The sequence below is a fragment of the Rattus norvegicus genome, chromosome 15, assembly GCF_021556685.1.
Source record: "Rattus norvegicus strain SHRSP/BbbUtx chromosome 15, alternate assembly SHRSP_T2T, whole genome shotgun sequence".
Classification (NCBI taxonomy): domain Eukaryota; kingdom Metazoa; phylum Chordata; class Mammalia; order Rodentia; family Muridae; genus Rattus; species Rattus norvegicus.
The window spans coordinates 35,360,023-35,375,990 of NC_141548.1; the positions used below are offsets into that span (position 1 = coordinate 35,360,023).

General features: G+C 40.9%; 1 protein-coding gene across 15 annotated transcripts in view; it reads left to right on the forward strand.

Moving 5' to 3' along the window:
• The window catches only part of Ift88 (intraflagellar transport 88), a 94,901-nt gene that overhangs the window by 52,261 nt on the left and 26,672 nt on the right, over window positions 1-15,968 (forward strand). For all 15 annotated transcript variants that reach the window (XR_015638020.1, XR_015638022.1, XR_015638018.1 and 12 more), the window contains 6 exon segments: window positions 1,205-1,391; window positions 4,082-4,190; window positions 4,968-5,118; window positions 5,926-6,041; window positions 11,550-11,602; window positions 12,810-12,875. Coding sequence is in view for 7 of the 15 variants with exons in the window: in XM_087585685.1 (XP_087441811.1) it covers window positions 1,205-1,391; window positions 4,082-4,190; window positions 4,968-5,118; window positions 5,926-6,041; window positions 11,550-11,602; window positions 12,810-12,875 (682 nt within the window). In the remaining 8 variants the exon portion in view is untranslated.

Here is a 15,968-nt window from a genome sequence, read left to right on the forward strand (position 1 = left end):
CAGAGTACCATCTATAACATGCACTCATTGAATGCCTACTGGATGCCAATCATTGGGGCTCCTGAAGGTAGGTGGGCGCCACTTATGCCAGTTGCCTTCCAACTACAGGCTTGATTTGCCCTTTCCTCAGCCTCAGAGAGCAGCTCCTTCCCACCTCTGCAGGTTCCACTGAGTTTCCCACCCCGCAGCCCTCACAGCAGCCCTCGCAGCAGCCCTCTTCTGAGTTCTGGTTGTTGTCCGGAAGACAACGGTATAACATTTTAGTTTTTCATAGCTGCATTCTGCTTCATGGTACCAATTTCTGTATAAGTTGTAGTTTAGAGTGCACACAAGACTCGCACATAGATGTTCACAGCAGCATTATGTAACAACCAAAGCTGAAACCTGAGGCTGCTTCAGCAACAAAGAGGTAAAGCAAATGTGGTATATCCTGCCACTGGATGCCAGTCAGCCATTAACGCAGCAGATTGTTAAACACCAAGTAGAAGTGGCCATACACAAAGATCCCATGTAACATCCAGTGTCCAGGACAGGGAGGGAAATAGAAAGAATATAGATTTCCAGAAACTGGGAGAAGAGAAAGGAGAGCACGCTGCTAATGGACACAGGATTTCAGTGGAGAGGAGCGAAGTATCCAGGAGAGAGGCAGTAGTGGTAACTGCCCAATTCTGGGGAGCGTTTTAAAGGGGTTCTCAGTTTCACGGAGCTGACCTGACCCAGATGGCCATGTCACAATGAAACAAGGGGTCCATAGGCCTCATGGAAATGATGGCAAGGTCCTTACCACGCTCTGGCTGAAAAAGAGAAGGCGCATAGAGACGGAAGTGCAGCCCTCTGGGGGGGACGCAGCTAGGTGCAAAGCAGGGACGGCTGAGGCCTTCCAGCTATTTCAGGGCTTCAGGTGGGAAGGCAGTGCACAGCAAATGAGGACACGGGGCTTGGGCGTTGAACATGGAGCCACCTACATATAAATGCTGTTGTCATCAAACCAGGAGACTCGGCGAACCAGCCATGAGAAGCCTGCCTGTTTGCACTTGACAGCTGCACATAGCCTGGGAAAACCAAGACATTTAAAGTATTTGTTTCGTTTGTCATTGTTTATCACTCAGAAAGTCATCATTTATAATCCCAGAAAATCATTTTAGAATCTCTGAACATTCTGAAGAGATGAAGAACTTTAGTCTGTCTTTTATACTTTGTTTAGGAGAACGAATTTGCCCAAGCCAGCAGCTATGCAGATTTAGCTGTGAGCTCAGACAGATACAACCCATCAGCTCTCACTAACAAGGGGAACACAGTGTTTGCAAATGGTGACTACGAGAAGGCAGCTGAGTTCTATAAAGAGGCCCTAAGAAACGATTCTTCTTGTACTGAAGCACTTTATAACATTGGTAAGTTCAACTTGGCAAATTACATTAAGGAGTTGTCAGCCTTCTTTTAAAAATAACAAATTATTCTTTTTTTTTTCTTTTTCTTTTTTTTCAGAGTTGGGGACCGAACCCAGGGCCTTGTGCTTGCTAGGCAAGCGCTCTACCACTGAGCTAAATCCCCAACCCCAACAATTTATTCTAAATGGCGTTTTTACTTCAAAAGTCATGTTATGTAAAATTTCAGTCAGTGTTACGTTGCTTTCCAAGAAGACTTTTCTAATATCTGTATCTACCATAGTTAGAAGACTTATGTCCTCAAGTTTCTGATAATATGGGATGACGTTTTTAAATTTTTCCCAAATAGGTAGAAGGAAAGAAAGCCATCTTTCTTTTTAATTATAAAAAAAATGTCAAATATACCGTTTAGTGCCACAGTTTGATACATTTTAACATTTTGCCAAATATGCCTCAGAATTTTTAACATTTTTTTTCCTATTTTATGTATGTGGGTATTTTGCCTGCATGCCTGACTGTGCAACACATGTGTGGTTGGAACACACAGAGGCCAGAACAGGGTGTCAGATCCCCTGGAACCGAAGTTACAGATGGCTGTGAGCCGCTGTGCTCACAGTGTGGGCGCCTGGGTTCTCTACAAGAGCAGCTCCTGACTGCCGAGCCCCTTCTCCAGCCCCTCAGATCTTGTTTGTTTTATTTGTCCTATTCCAAGTCATGAAGGCCCATCCCCATCCCATCCCCTTCCTATCCTTCAGAGGTTGCCAGATGTGGGCACTATCGCTTCCAAGGTGTTCCAAACAAATGCATGTTCTTAATACTGAGCTCGTTTCTTTTTTTTTTTTTTTTTTTTCGGAGCTGGGGACCGAACCCAGGGCCTTGCGCTTCCTAGGCAAGCGCTCTACCACTGAGCTAAATCCCCAATCCCCTGAGCTCATTTCTTTAGAAGCTGATGTTTTAAACAATGCTTCTCTCTCTGCATGTGTTGTTGCTTGATTATGAATTCTGTGTTGTTTTTTTTTCTTGTCATTTCTATATTGCTACTTTTCTTTGGATGTCTGGTCTTCCTATAAACTACTTCCTGGTGTTTAGCAATTTGCAGATAAAAGCTGGGTGAGAGGATGCTGGCAGATGGCTGTTGCCACACAAGCAAGAGAGCCTGAGTTCTGGTCCCCAGCTCTCACTTAAAGGTTAGGCAAGGTAGCATATGCCTGCAGTCCCTTTGACTGATGGACAGAAAAGGGCAGATAACCTGGGGTTTGCTGGCCAACTAGTCTAGATGAATCGGTGATTTCCAGGTTCAGTAAGAGGCTCTGCCTCAAAAAACAAGGTGGAGAGGACTTGGGAGATACTCAGCATGCATCCTGGCCTCATGACCGTGTACACACATGCATGTACACAATCATGTACATGAGACACCACGAGGAAACAATGAATAGACTCCATATTCCTTAGTGAGAATGATGGAAAGTGCTTTACATGAGCTTCCAACTGGACTGTCTGTTTAAAGACTGGCCTGTTTCCCGTCTGCCGGGTCGGAGGAGAAAGGCCCACTGCCAACCCTGGAGATGAGGTGTGGGACTAGGGAGAAGCAGCGAGTTGAGGTGGGACTAGGGAGAAGCAGCTAGTTGAGGTGTGGGACTAGGGAGGAGCAGCTAGTTGAGGTGGGACTAGGGAGGAGCAGCTAGTTGAGGTGTGGGACTAGGGAGGAGCAGCTAGTTGAGGTGGGACTAGGGAGGAGCAGCTAGTTAAGGTGTGGGACTAGAGAGAAGCAGCGAGTTGAGGTGGGACTAGGGAGGAGCAGCTAGTTGCGGTGGGACTAGGGAGGAGCAGCTAGTTGAGGTGGGACTAGGGAGGAGCAGCTAGTTGAGGTGGGACTAGGGAGGAGCAGCTAGGTGAGGCACCTTGCTGAGAGATGGCAAGAAGGAATGGCGTGTGACATTTGAGACCTGGAAAGGGTTTTCCTGGCTTGGGAAAGAGCAGGGTGCAGGCCTTCCTAGAAGAGCTTAATTGCCTATGTAGTGATGATTTTTTTTTTTAGTTTATAAATTCTAGATATTTTTAGAATCTTACAGCTTTAATTTTCCTATGTAATTTAAAAGTAAATTTTGAATTTTTAAAACATTTTATTAGCAAGTATTATATATAATAATAGGTTTTATTATGACATTTGCATGAACATATTGTATTTCTATCATATTTACCTCCTCCATCACATTACCCTCTTATGTCCCCACCCCTGTCACCCCTTTCCTCTCCCTCACCACCTCACTTCTACTATTACGTCTTTTGAATTTTGTTTGTAATGAAATAAGGACCTACATTTGTTCCCAACCTGTACAATCAGGTATCACATTTATCCTTCAACTCCACTGACTTTAAATTAAGTCTCTTAATTATTTATGTTCTACAGCTGGGTTCAGAGCTGAAGTATTTATTCCACTTTTTGAGTCCATTTTTTTGGTTCATGTCTGCTATCTTTGGTGTACTTCCCCTCCCCCACCACACACTTGAAAACTCACTGGAGCTGTCTAAGCACATCTATCTGCTTGGACTGGAGAAATCCTGTTGTTTTTTTAAAAACCTTCAGTTCCCTCTTATTTGCTCTTCAGATGAACATTTGCATATATTTGAATATTTACCCTGAAGCTTTGAGTGCAGTTGTGTCCGTTAACAATGCTGTTTTCTTTCTTCTCAAGGCCTCACCTACAAGAAGCTCAACCGCCTGGACGAAGCGTTGGACTCCTTCCTGAAACTGCATGCAATCCTTCGGAACAGCGCTCAAGTTCTGTGCCAGATAGCAAATGTGTATCTCACTTGAAAACTTAAGGACGGGGCTGGGGATTTAGCTCAGTGGTAGAGCGCTTACCTAGGAAGCGCAAGGCCCTGGGTTCGGTCCCCAGCTCCGAAAAAAAGAACCAAAAAAAAAAAAAAAAAGAAAACTTAAGGACATTATCAAGTCCTCAGTTGGAAATTGAATGTTAATTATTAAATAATATTAGCCATGGAGATAATTGATACAAATAACATAACAAATTAAAATGCTAAAAGTAGTTCAGTTGGTAAAAGATCATCTGAATCCTAAGAGGAATTAGTTAAAAAATTAAAAATTAAAAAATTTAAAACTTTTAAAAATTAAAAAATCAGTTGTTAATTTTTATAAAAAAATAATTGAAGGAATTGAGAACGGCATTTTGAGTACACATCTCTCTGATTGAAAGTCAATTAAGTACTTTAGCATTGTATTAATTCTGATTCCTGTAGGATATTGAGAACTGATTAGTATTGTTGCCTTTGGGTGTACAGAAATGGTGACTCTGGGAACTCTCATCCTCACAATCTTCAGTCCTGCGTGGCCTGTTCACAGCCCTCACGGGGCTGTGTGCCGTGTGCACGGTCAGAGCCTGTGTTTGGATCTCTGTGCATGCGCTGTATGAAGAAGCGTTGCTACCACATCAGCTGCTGTAACGCTTAGCTTTCACGGTTCTCCCACTCAGTGTTAGAAGAGCAGGCAGGAGTTAGTGCTTCTAATGCCTCTTACTATACTGGAAAAGCACTTTGATTTCTTAACTGACATTGTCCAAGATACGAGTTAATGGAAGATCCCAATCAGGCTATTGAGTGGCTGATGCAGTTGATCAGCGTGGTTCCAACTGATTCCCAAGCGCTGTCTAAACTGGGAGAGTTGTACGATAGTGAGGGAGACAAGTCCCAGGCGTTCCAATATTACTATGAGGTAGGTGTCTGTCTCACTTTCCTTCCAGTTTCTGACACTTATGGATTTGAAAGGGAAAAGGCCCTAACATTTTAGAAAGGCTTATTTATTAGTCTAAAACTAATAATGATTTAGTTAAAATAAAGCATTCTTTTTGTTTGCTTGTTTAGATTTTTTATTTATTCTATGTAAGTACATTGTCATTCTCTTCAGACACACCAGAAGAGGGCATCAGATCTCATTACAGATGGTTGTGAGCCACCATGTGGTTGCTGGGATTTGAACTCAGAACCTCTGGAAAAGCAGTCAGTGCTCTTAACCACTGAGCCATCTCTCCAGCCCAAAATAAAGCATTCTTAACTATGCTTTGATTCATTTTAATTATAATGAAAAATACTAACTCATTTTTAAGAGTTATTTATGCATATGAGCACTCTGTTTGCATGTATTCCTGCATGACAGAAGAGGGCATCAGATCACATTACAGATGGCTGTGAGCCACCATGTGGTTGCTGGGAATTGAACTCAGGTCCTCTGGAAGAGCAGTCAGTGCTCTTAACCACTGAGCCATCTCTCCAACCCCTAAGTCATCTTCTTTAACCATGATTTGCATCACCTGATTGTTTTAAATATTTACTATGACTCAGGTCATGTATAACTGAACACTACCAAGTATGCCTAAGTTTTTAAATCTTGTATAGTTTTAAAACTCGTAAAATTCTTTTGATAGCTCATACTTTTTATAAATAAATCTATTTAACAGATAAATTAATTCTTTATTCTGTATTGCTACTGAAGTTGAATTGTCACCTTCTATCTTTTCTCCAGTCATATAGGTATTTCCCTTCTAACATTGAAGTCATCGAATGGCTTGGAGCTTATTACATTGATACCCAGTTCTGCGAGAAAGCCATTCAGTACTTTGAAAGAGCTTCCCTTATACAGTAAGTAACTAAATTTTATATTTAGTTAATATCTTAGATTAAGAATATTTTGTCCCTAAAAATTAGTTTCTGATAAACCTAATAAATTTATGAAAATACCTTAATGAATTATTTTTATTTTCTTGTATTTTGTGCATTTTTCTTTGTTTCTATTGTGACTATATTTTCTGTTGCATAGGAATTTTTAAATACCTTTTATTATATACTTTATCTGTTTTCCTTATCTGTCTCTCAGTGAGCAAATAGAATTTACTTATAAATCAGAAAGTGACTTTCTCAGTCCTGGGACAATTGTATTGCTAACAGAGTCTTAATAGAAGGAAATTATGTTAGGTTCAATTTATGGTTGCTGTACATTGAATATTAAAAACTAAACTGTTCTAAAATGTAAGTTTTTATATTTAAGTTCACACTGAATGTTTTTCCCATACTTACTCAAACATAATGAACTGAATGCCATCCCGTTTTGTCTTTGTCCAGAATAAATTATTAGATGACCTGTAACTTAGAGTCATTGGAAGGGCAGCAGAAGGCCCAGTGGTTTAGGTAATCTTTGTGTAGAACTTATATTAGGCAATTACTTTTTATTATATTGGTTTCATATAAATGTTTTGATAACTCTAAACTAATTACCAATATTAGAATAATAATTTTAGTTCAATAACATCTTTATGATTTAAGTTATACTTATTATATTTAATGTTACCCTAGCCTAGCATTGGACCATTCCTCATTAAGGCTCACTCCACATAGTGCCATCCTTAATTCCGATTTTTATGTATCATATAGGGGAAATCATAGTCATCCCCAGACCAGTGTAGTGGCTCAGGCTTGTGATACCAGCATTTAGGAGACTAAAACAAGAGGATTTCCCATGAGTTTGAGGCTAGCCTAGGCTAAAGAGTAAGATCCTATCTCAAAACCATGACTAAGAGGCTAGCAAGATGATGGCTCAGCAGGTAAAAAGTACTTGCCAGCAAGCCTGACACTTGATGGCAGTCCCTAGGACCCATGGCACAGGGGAGAACTGACTCCTGTTGTTTTCTCTAACTTCCACACGTGCTTCATGGAATGTGCGTAGGCATGTACATGTACACACACATGGGATGGATGGATAGATAGATGTCATTTAAAAATAAACAATAATGAGGTTAACTAACTTCCTTAGTGTCATAAGGTAATTATATTTTAGATTAAATTGACTTAATTAAATGAATAGTCTGCTTTAATAAAACAAGTGTTTCCATTTTTCATTTTTCTAATTTTATATTTTTTATAAAGGTAATAAATTATTTTCAAAAGCTAAAAGAAGTGTAGCAAATCATCCCTTTCATTCAGTTCATTTTTCTACCCATTTCATCAGTACTCTAGCCTCAGTCCTGTTGACTTCACTAACTCCATTGAGCCTCAGCTCTTCTGCAGTTAGCCCACATGGATCTTACCCCATGCTAACCACATTGGCATCGCTCAACCCTCTTCCAATAAGTAGCTGTCCAAACAACCTCTCTTTCTGAGATCCACGCTCCCCACTTTGTAGTGTGCCAAAGACTGAAGCCCTCAGTGCCCTTACCCATTTTTACTCTTTCAATTTTGGCCTCCTCCCGGCTTCAGTTCTGAACACGGCCTTTCTGAAATGTCTGTCTAATTGATCATATCTATTCCTGTCTTACTGGTATTCTCAGTTCCATTTCTCTTGTTTGGCTGCCCTGTCTGTTCTCCCGGGTTTTATTCTTGGGTTAATAACCATTTATCTCATTGGGAACAGCTGTCCAGATAACTTCCGTGGCCTGGTAAATGGATGCCATATAAATCATGTCATATGAGCACTGCCCTTAGTCTTCTGTGTCTCCCTGTCTCCTCGTCCTTCTCCAAGCTCTGCACTCCCCTCTGTGTTCATGCTTCAGTTTCCCTGAAGATGGCTGTCTGTCATGTAAAGTTCCTTTATTCTTCTCTCCCTGGTTTTCTCTGCATTTACCCTCTTCTGTTCTTATGTCCTTTTTGTGACAGAGGCATTCAGTGGACAATAGTTACATTCCCTATATAATTTTGATCACGTATTTTCTGTACTATACACTGTAATTTCCTTTCTGGTATGCTGAATGTGTAAAATATGTTTTAATTTTCAACTGATATAATTGTAGATATCTGTGCTAAGTATTTTTGTTGTATAAAAACTGCCTCTACCATAAGAATATAAACTTTTAAGGAGTGGAAATATTCATTCTTCTGTCACATAGATCCTTATATACTACAGACAATTGGCAAGTGATTTAATTCAATTTAATTTTTGTATTGCTTATATTTTTGAGGTTCTTGGTAATTTAGTATGTTTCTAATTTATTTAAGCCTATACATTGTTTTATATTTTTATATCTATAAATTCCATCTTAAAATATTAAGAAATACTATCCCAAGCTGAGTACAGTTGTTCCTGTCTGTAATACAGTGCCTGAGAGCTGAAGCAGATTTTCTACAAGTTCAAAGCCCACCTGTTGGGATATAGTATGAAAACCTGTTTCAAAAAAGCCATAAAGAAAAGGAATTTTACGGGGTTGGGGATTTAGCTCAGTAGTAAAGCGCTTGCCTAGGAAACACAAGGCCCTGGGTTCGGTCCCCAGCTCCGGAAAAAATAAAAAAGAAAAAAAAAAAAGAAAGAAAAGGAATTTTACTTCTCTTGGTTCATTGTTCAATGCAGTTCTATTATTTAATAGTTTTAGAGAATGTTACTTAATATGCTCATCATGGCTATTATCATAAAACACCATTGGACCAGTATATGCATTATGGGAGCTCCAAAAGAGAAAGAGAGGAGCCGAGAGACTACTGAAAAACATGGGGGCCAACACTTCCCACAGCTGAGGAAAGGCTGTGGGTTGTGTGTCTACAGAGCTCAGTAAACTGAAAGTGGGAAAAGCCCAAGAGACTCCCAGCGAGACTCTCTAGCCATACTACTGAGGAAGTCTTGAGAGCATCGAGGTACATCATCATATACAAAGCATTCCAGGCAAGATTAAGCAGAGTGCTCAGCAGAAACGTTGAAGGCCAGAAGACAGGTATATTTAAAGTCCCGAAATCTCTGATCATAAAGGTGATCTTACATATCAAAATTTGATGAATGGGGGTTGGGGATTTAGCTCAGTGGTAGAGCGCTTGCCTAGCAAGCGCAAGGCCCTGGGTTCGGTCCCCAGCTCCAAAAAAAAGAAAAATGAAAAAAAATTTGATGAATGTATGCACAAAATTGAAATACAATAAATGAATTCAGAAAAGTTGTAGCATGTGAAAATCACATGAGAATCTTTTTGTATTTCTGTAGACTTGAATAAATAAATAGTTCAAAAGGACAACTATAAAATTGGTAAAAGTAATACCATTTATAAAGGAACTAAGAATTCATTAAATCATGTAGCTAAAAAGCATGCAATTAAAGCTGTGACTCACTCTTGCAAGAGATTAAGGACAAAAAAGTGAAAAGACACCAAATACGTGGATCTAAGACCAGTGTGGTTAACAGTACTATCAGAGTGATCTTAAGGTCAAGGCTCTCCCTATCACAGTCTCCATAGTATTTTTACAGATATGAGAAATCCACTCTAATAATCATAAAGAATCTTGAGAGATTCCAAATAGTCAATCCAAAAAGGAACAAAGTTAGAAAACTCAGAATTCCTATTTTCAAAATGTGCTTGCATGTACCATAGTAAAATAGTGTGATGCGGGGGCTGGAAAGACAGACAGAAGAACCCAGAATCAGCTCTCTCCTACATGCGATGGTGATCTCCTACACAGGCATCAAAACCACACAAAGAAAGGACAGTCTTTTCTACTAAAAAGATGTTGACAAACTAGATATTTACATGGCAGGAAAAGTTTGAAGCCAACTGGTGTTATACACCAGTGATTCCAGTACTCTGGGGCTGAGGCAGAAGGATTGAGAGTTCAAGGCCATGCCGGGCTACAAATCAGTCAGTTCTCCATCTCAAAACAAAACAAAAGAAAAATAAATGAAACTTTAGCTTACCCCGTATACAAAAATTAACTTAAAGTGGATTAAAGACCCAAATAAATGTAAAACTAAAAATTACAAAACACAAAATTCTTGGTAAAAATTGTTAATGCCATTGAGTGTGGCAGAACTCTTAGAAATGACATCAAAACACAGACATAGACAATTAGACTTCATCAAATTTTCAATCTTCTGCTTATTAAATGAAACAAGAGTACAAAAGCAACCCACAGAATAAGTCACTACCCAAAATATACAAAGGCTTCTACAACTCTGCAGAAACAAAAATCAGCAGCATTTCGGGCAGTAGAGTGGGACTTAGTCAGGAATTTAAACAGAGATAGGCCTTGGGAATGAGATGTGTTGGTATGGGGCCTGGGAAAGTTGGAGGGGAAAGTAGGGATGGGTATTATCATATTTCATTGCATACATGCTTGAAATTCTCAAAGAATTAAAAAATAATGAGGGAAAAGGTGAAATGTTATTTCATGTAAATAGCTTGCAAATGCTCAGAAAGAAGCATTAGCCTCACCATAGGACCCTAGCAGTGGTGTGATAACCATCATAGGACCTAGCCATGTTGCTCCTAGAAAGACATCCAAAGGAAGCAAAGGTGAGTGAATCTTCTGTCTGTCACTTGGTCTGTCGGCCGTGGGTGTCAGATGCTAGTCATAATGTGAAGAGGAAGGGTGACGCTGGCGCTCAAAGACAAAGATAAAACCCCTGTGTGCAGTGCAGTGCAGTGCAGTGCAGTGCAGTGCAGTGCCGAGACTCCGTATTAGGAGCTGGCATAGAGTAGTTGACTCTGCAGGTTGTGAAAGACGTCAGAGGCTGGGACAGGCCTTCTGACAAAGGGAGTGCACGTGACCTGGAATCCAGCTCCTGCCTGGATTTGCAGAAGCTGAAGGTTTGACAATGTCTAGTGGAAGAGGACTGGAGAGGCAGAAAGGGACTGGAAGGTATATAAACTGAGTTAGAACCCTGGATATAGCATGTGGGTGAGAAGGTGACAGGTGTCAGAGAGAAAGTATATAGTGTACTACATATTTTATTTAGATTGCAGTGGATAGGTGTGTGAGCAGTGGGACTTACAATTAATAATTTGCCACATAGTGTGCTGAGGTTGAGGCCCAGCTCTGTCCAGTCCCAAAGCTGGCAGGCTTGCCATCAAACTAGGTTGGCATTGGAAGACTGTCCGAAAGCCACTGGGTAAGTAGAAGGGAGAGTTAAAGAGCAGGAAGTATTAACTAGGTCCCTAGGAGGCTAACCTAGGGACCTAACTAGGAGGCTGTTCCTCCTTCAGACCTTAGGGTGGGGTTGTTTTTGTTGCTGGATTTTTTTTTTGTTTTGTTTTTTAGGTCTAAATATGTGGGCCTGTATATTATTAATGTAGATTAAATAAACAAAAGGTCAGAAGGAATTAGAGGTAGAAAACTTAATGAATGTTTCACAGTCTTATTACTTTTGTTCTGTCTCTAATTTCCACTAATTTCTTGCTTTTATAGACCCACACAAGTGAAATGGCAGCTGATGGTAGCTAGCTGTTTTAGAAGAAGTGGTAAATGTTTTGACTTTTTTCATTTCTTATTTAGTTTGAGTCTTTTCTTTTGGATAATTGTGAATATAAACATGTTCCAATTGAATGTTATTATTAAACATTGGCTTTCTAAATAGCTACACATAATTGAACCATATCATGTTAAAAAACATAATAATTACTACATACAGAAAAGGTTATGCTTACAAAGTGGGCATGTTTTAGTTTTGTTTGGGGCAAGGGCAGGGGGTTTGCACTGGGCTTGAATTTGACAGCAAGCCTGAGTACACCAAGACTTCAAGGTAGGGCTAATCATGTATTCCACTAACTTGCCTAAAATAGGTTGTTTCTCAAAGTTAACCACAAAATACTCTTTTTATTTTAGTTTCATTTGCATTTTCTGCCTGAGTGATTCTTAATTCAGAACTGGGACAGCGAACTCTGTAATCATAACAGAGATCACTAGGTGCAGAGGCTTATGTTTCTGTCCTAGTGGTGCCTGTAGCTTAGAATGCCAGAGATTCAACTAGGAGGCCAGTGCGAAGAAGTGTACAAACCCTCCATAGACCATAAAATGCCCAGGAAAAGTCAGCTGTCACCCCCACAGGAAGTGTAGGCTGAGGTCGTCACTGCTCACCTGCACGTGGGAGGTTTCCTGGTGCCTGTCAGTGTCTTCCGAGTGGCCCGGCCGGATACACATTAGAAACAGTGTGGGCCTAAAGTGGGCGCTAGAGGGCTCCTGTCAGATGGACAGTTTGACTGTGAGGTGCACATTAATTATACAGGATCACCAAGCCGCACCTCAAGCTCTGAGTGGATCTTAATGTTAGCTGCTGAATTATTTCTGTTGAGAAGTAAAAACTAAATTTCAACCATTTCTTTCTACTCTAACCTTTTTCAAGTTTGTTTATGTTTTGTTGTTTTAGCCTGGTTTCACTGTGTCAGCCTGGCTGACCTGACATTCTCTGTGTGGTCAGGTTGGCCTCTCCTCAGCAGCCTTCCTCCGTCTGCTCCACGTGCTGCAAGGCATAAACACCACACAGTATATTTTCTCCCAGAATTATTCAAGAAGGATGCATGCTTGCTTGTGGCAAACATGAATGCCTTCTACTAATCCATTAAAGTATGCCAATGCTTTGGATTAGACTCAAAATTTTTATTAAATTTAATAAGGTTTCTATAACTCTATATAGCCAGCCACTGTATTTTACTTTTCCTTTATTTACAGGTAACTACCAAAAGGCATTAGATACTTACAAAGAGATTCACAGGAAATTTCCAGAGAATGTTGAATGTAAGTGACCTTACGTTTTAGAACTTTGAAGGCAAGGAGCACATCCTGTGTTCTAATAGGTAATTAAATTTGCTATAGCGACTGTACGTGTAAAGGATGCCTCAGTTGTGCCACATATGTTTAAAAGTTTTTATTTAGTCAGAAAATTTGACTCCATAAGTATGCATTTTTATAGAATTTAGTTGTTGATGGGTTTAAGTATAGTAACTCATTCTATTTATTATTAAACAAATCTACATCTCAAGCTTTTATGATAAGGTTTAAGAACCAGCTTGGGGGAAAGCAGCTGAAGCACCACTGGCAGAAGGCTTGCCTGGCGTGAACTAAGCACAGCAACTAAACCAGGCTGACCACACCTGTGGGCCCAGCACAGAGGGGGTGAAGGGTCAGGAGTTCAGAGTTCATGGTCACCTCAGTTACCTGAGTTCACATAAACAGGGATGTTTTATAGAGAAAGCATTTGTAGGATTTTTAATGGAGTCTGCATACACACACACACACACACACACACACACACACACATATATGTATGTATGTGTATGTATATGGGTAGGCACTCTCAGCCACAGTGCACATGTACAGACCATCCATGTATCCCCCCTCTTGTTGTACTATGGATATGAAGCCTTTCACAGTGATAATGAAAAGGATTACAGCAGCAACTGTAAAGTCTGGTCTAAGAAAAATAGAAAATAGTCACTTTCATCCACTGCACATCACCACTAAACTGTCAGTTTCATCCTGAGTTGCCTTGGAGTCAAAGAAAAGCAGAAAGTCATAGTCAGCTTAGAATTTTTACCACTTTTGTTAAAAAGCGAAGAGCAGTTCCTTGAGAAGAAATCTCTTCATTCATGTGATGATGATAGTCACTGAGAGGTGTGGGAGGTGTTGAGAACAGCTCTGTAGCAGAGAGAAGATCTTTGAAAAGTCTTTTTCATTTTGTCCTCAAAAATAATAAATACACGCATCCCATTACAGTGAAAACACTTGTCTCCTGAGCCCAGGTTTCTGATGGTGCGGCCCGATCCAAGGAGTGGGCAGTCTCAGCCTGGCTCTTGTAAGAGCAGCACTGCAGAGCTGGTGAAGTGTCTAACGCTGGTCACTAGGTCCATGGCTCACAACTGCAGCAGGCGGACATGGGTGAGCAAGTGGCCTAAGGGCACTCACTTGCAGGGCACCTAAGCGTGCAGACTTCTAGCTCCTCCTCAAAGGCTCTTTATGTTTGCAGTGCAGCCGGGCATCTATTTTCTGTTTCTGTTTAAACACCTTTCAATGTGGTTCTTAGTCTCAGTCACATGAGAGACCCCTCAGGAGCCAGCGGTCCAGGGATATATATGAAAGTAGTTGATTGAGGGGTCCCTGCAGGATCAGACAGGAGAGTCTTATGCCAGACGGGTCATTGTCAGCATATGGAAAACAGTGCAATTTGGGAAAATGTTTCCAGGCAACAACCAGTCCAATTCCAGATTTGTAATAAAGCTCAGGAAGGAGGAGTCTGGGATAATCATTCTGGGGAATTTGGGTGAGTTCTGCCTCTATAGCAAAAGGTGGGTGAGGTCTGCCATGTCCACTTCTTTCTCCACAGATAGCAGAAAAGTCACTAGATCCTTAACAAAATCCACCCCCAGGCTTCTTCACAGGAAAATGGGTGTTCTATCTTCTATAAGAGGACCCTGTGTGCTCAATGCTCCTGGTTTCTCTGGTGATCTGTGGGCAAAAGGACCTTTGTGAGCCCAACAGTTGATCCTGGAGTGCAGGCTAACATAAGCAGATGCTTGGACTCCACCTAGATGTTAGTGCCCTCCTTGCTCCAGTTATTGAAACCTGAAGTCTCCAGTCTTGCTGAAATGTCCCTCAGAGGGTGACATTGCTTCCTGATGCAAACCACTGGAGTAGCCACAATGCTTTGACTCAGGGCCAGCAAGGCCACATTTTATTTTATTTTTTCTTTATAGAGTATTTTAAGAGTTGCCTTAAAATTAAATTAATGATTATGTACATATAAGAAATACCTAAGGGGACTTTATATAATTTTCAAAACAAGTGCTATCATAACTGGAGTTATAGGTGGGGAAATTTGGGGAGTGTTATCTGAAGTAGAATCATTTTTCTGGTGAACACAACAGTACAGTGGTCTGCTTCTCAGAAAACTGCATACATGTAGTGCACAGACATACATGCAAGCAGAATATCTGTACACACAAAGTAAGAAAACTTTTAAAACTTAAGAATTGGCCTAATTTGCAGCCTTACAGATGATACCATGCATTTCAGAGGACAGCTACCAAAACTGTGTTGGGGTTTTGTTTGTTTAAGTTGAGACTCCTTTAGGCCACACTAGGCCAGAACTTAGTGTATAACTCAAGCTGCCCTTGGAACTAGTCATTTCTATTTTCTGTGAATTGCCTCTAAGCTGCTCTTCTGGGGCAGGGCAGAAGAGAGAGACATTGGTATATCATTCACAAAGCATTAACTGTCCTCGAATTATAAACTGCGAAGGGAATGTGCACACAGGTGACTTAGGTAGTAATTTTGACCTAGCACTGAGAAAAAAGAAATGTAGAAGTCACCAGCCAGAAACACTGATCTGAGAAAGTCACTGGGGAAGTAGAGGCAGAAAGAGAAGAGCAGCAGGCGTGAAATATGAGGTGTTAGTGAGGAGTGGCTCACTTCAGAATGTGTAGTCTAGGGAACTTTTTCTTTAAGGGCGGGAGAGGTGACCATCTGTTGGCTGCAGGGAAAGGTGTGGTATAAACAGAGAAACTGCAGACGTGCCACAGAAGCACAGCAATGAACACCAGCGTCTGTGGGAGTGCAGGTGCCCAGAGACAGTGGGCACGCTTGTTCTGACAAGAGCTGGCACTCACACAAGAGAGAACTGAAGAGTCAGCTGAAGCAGGAGGACAGGGTTCTGTTTGTACAGCAGAGCAGGACGAGGAAGACCACAGTCTTCTCTGTTGGCAACTAGAGTCTGGGCAGATGTCTCCTCGTCTGAGCCCCAGACGGGAGAGCTGGCATGGAGCAGTGGGAAGTACAGTTTACCAAGGAGATAAACAGGTCCATAGGATCAGTCATCTGTGAGGTAGTGATCAG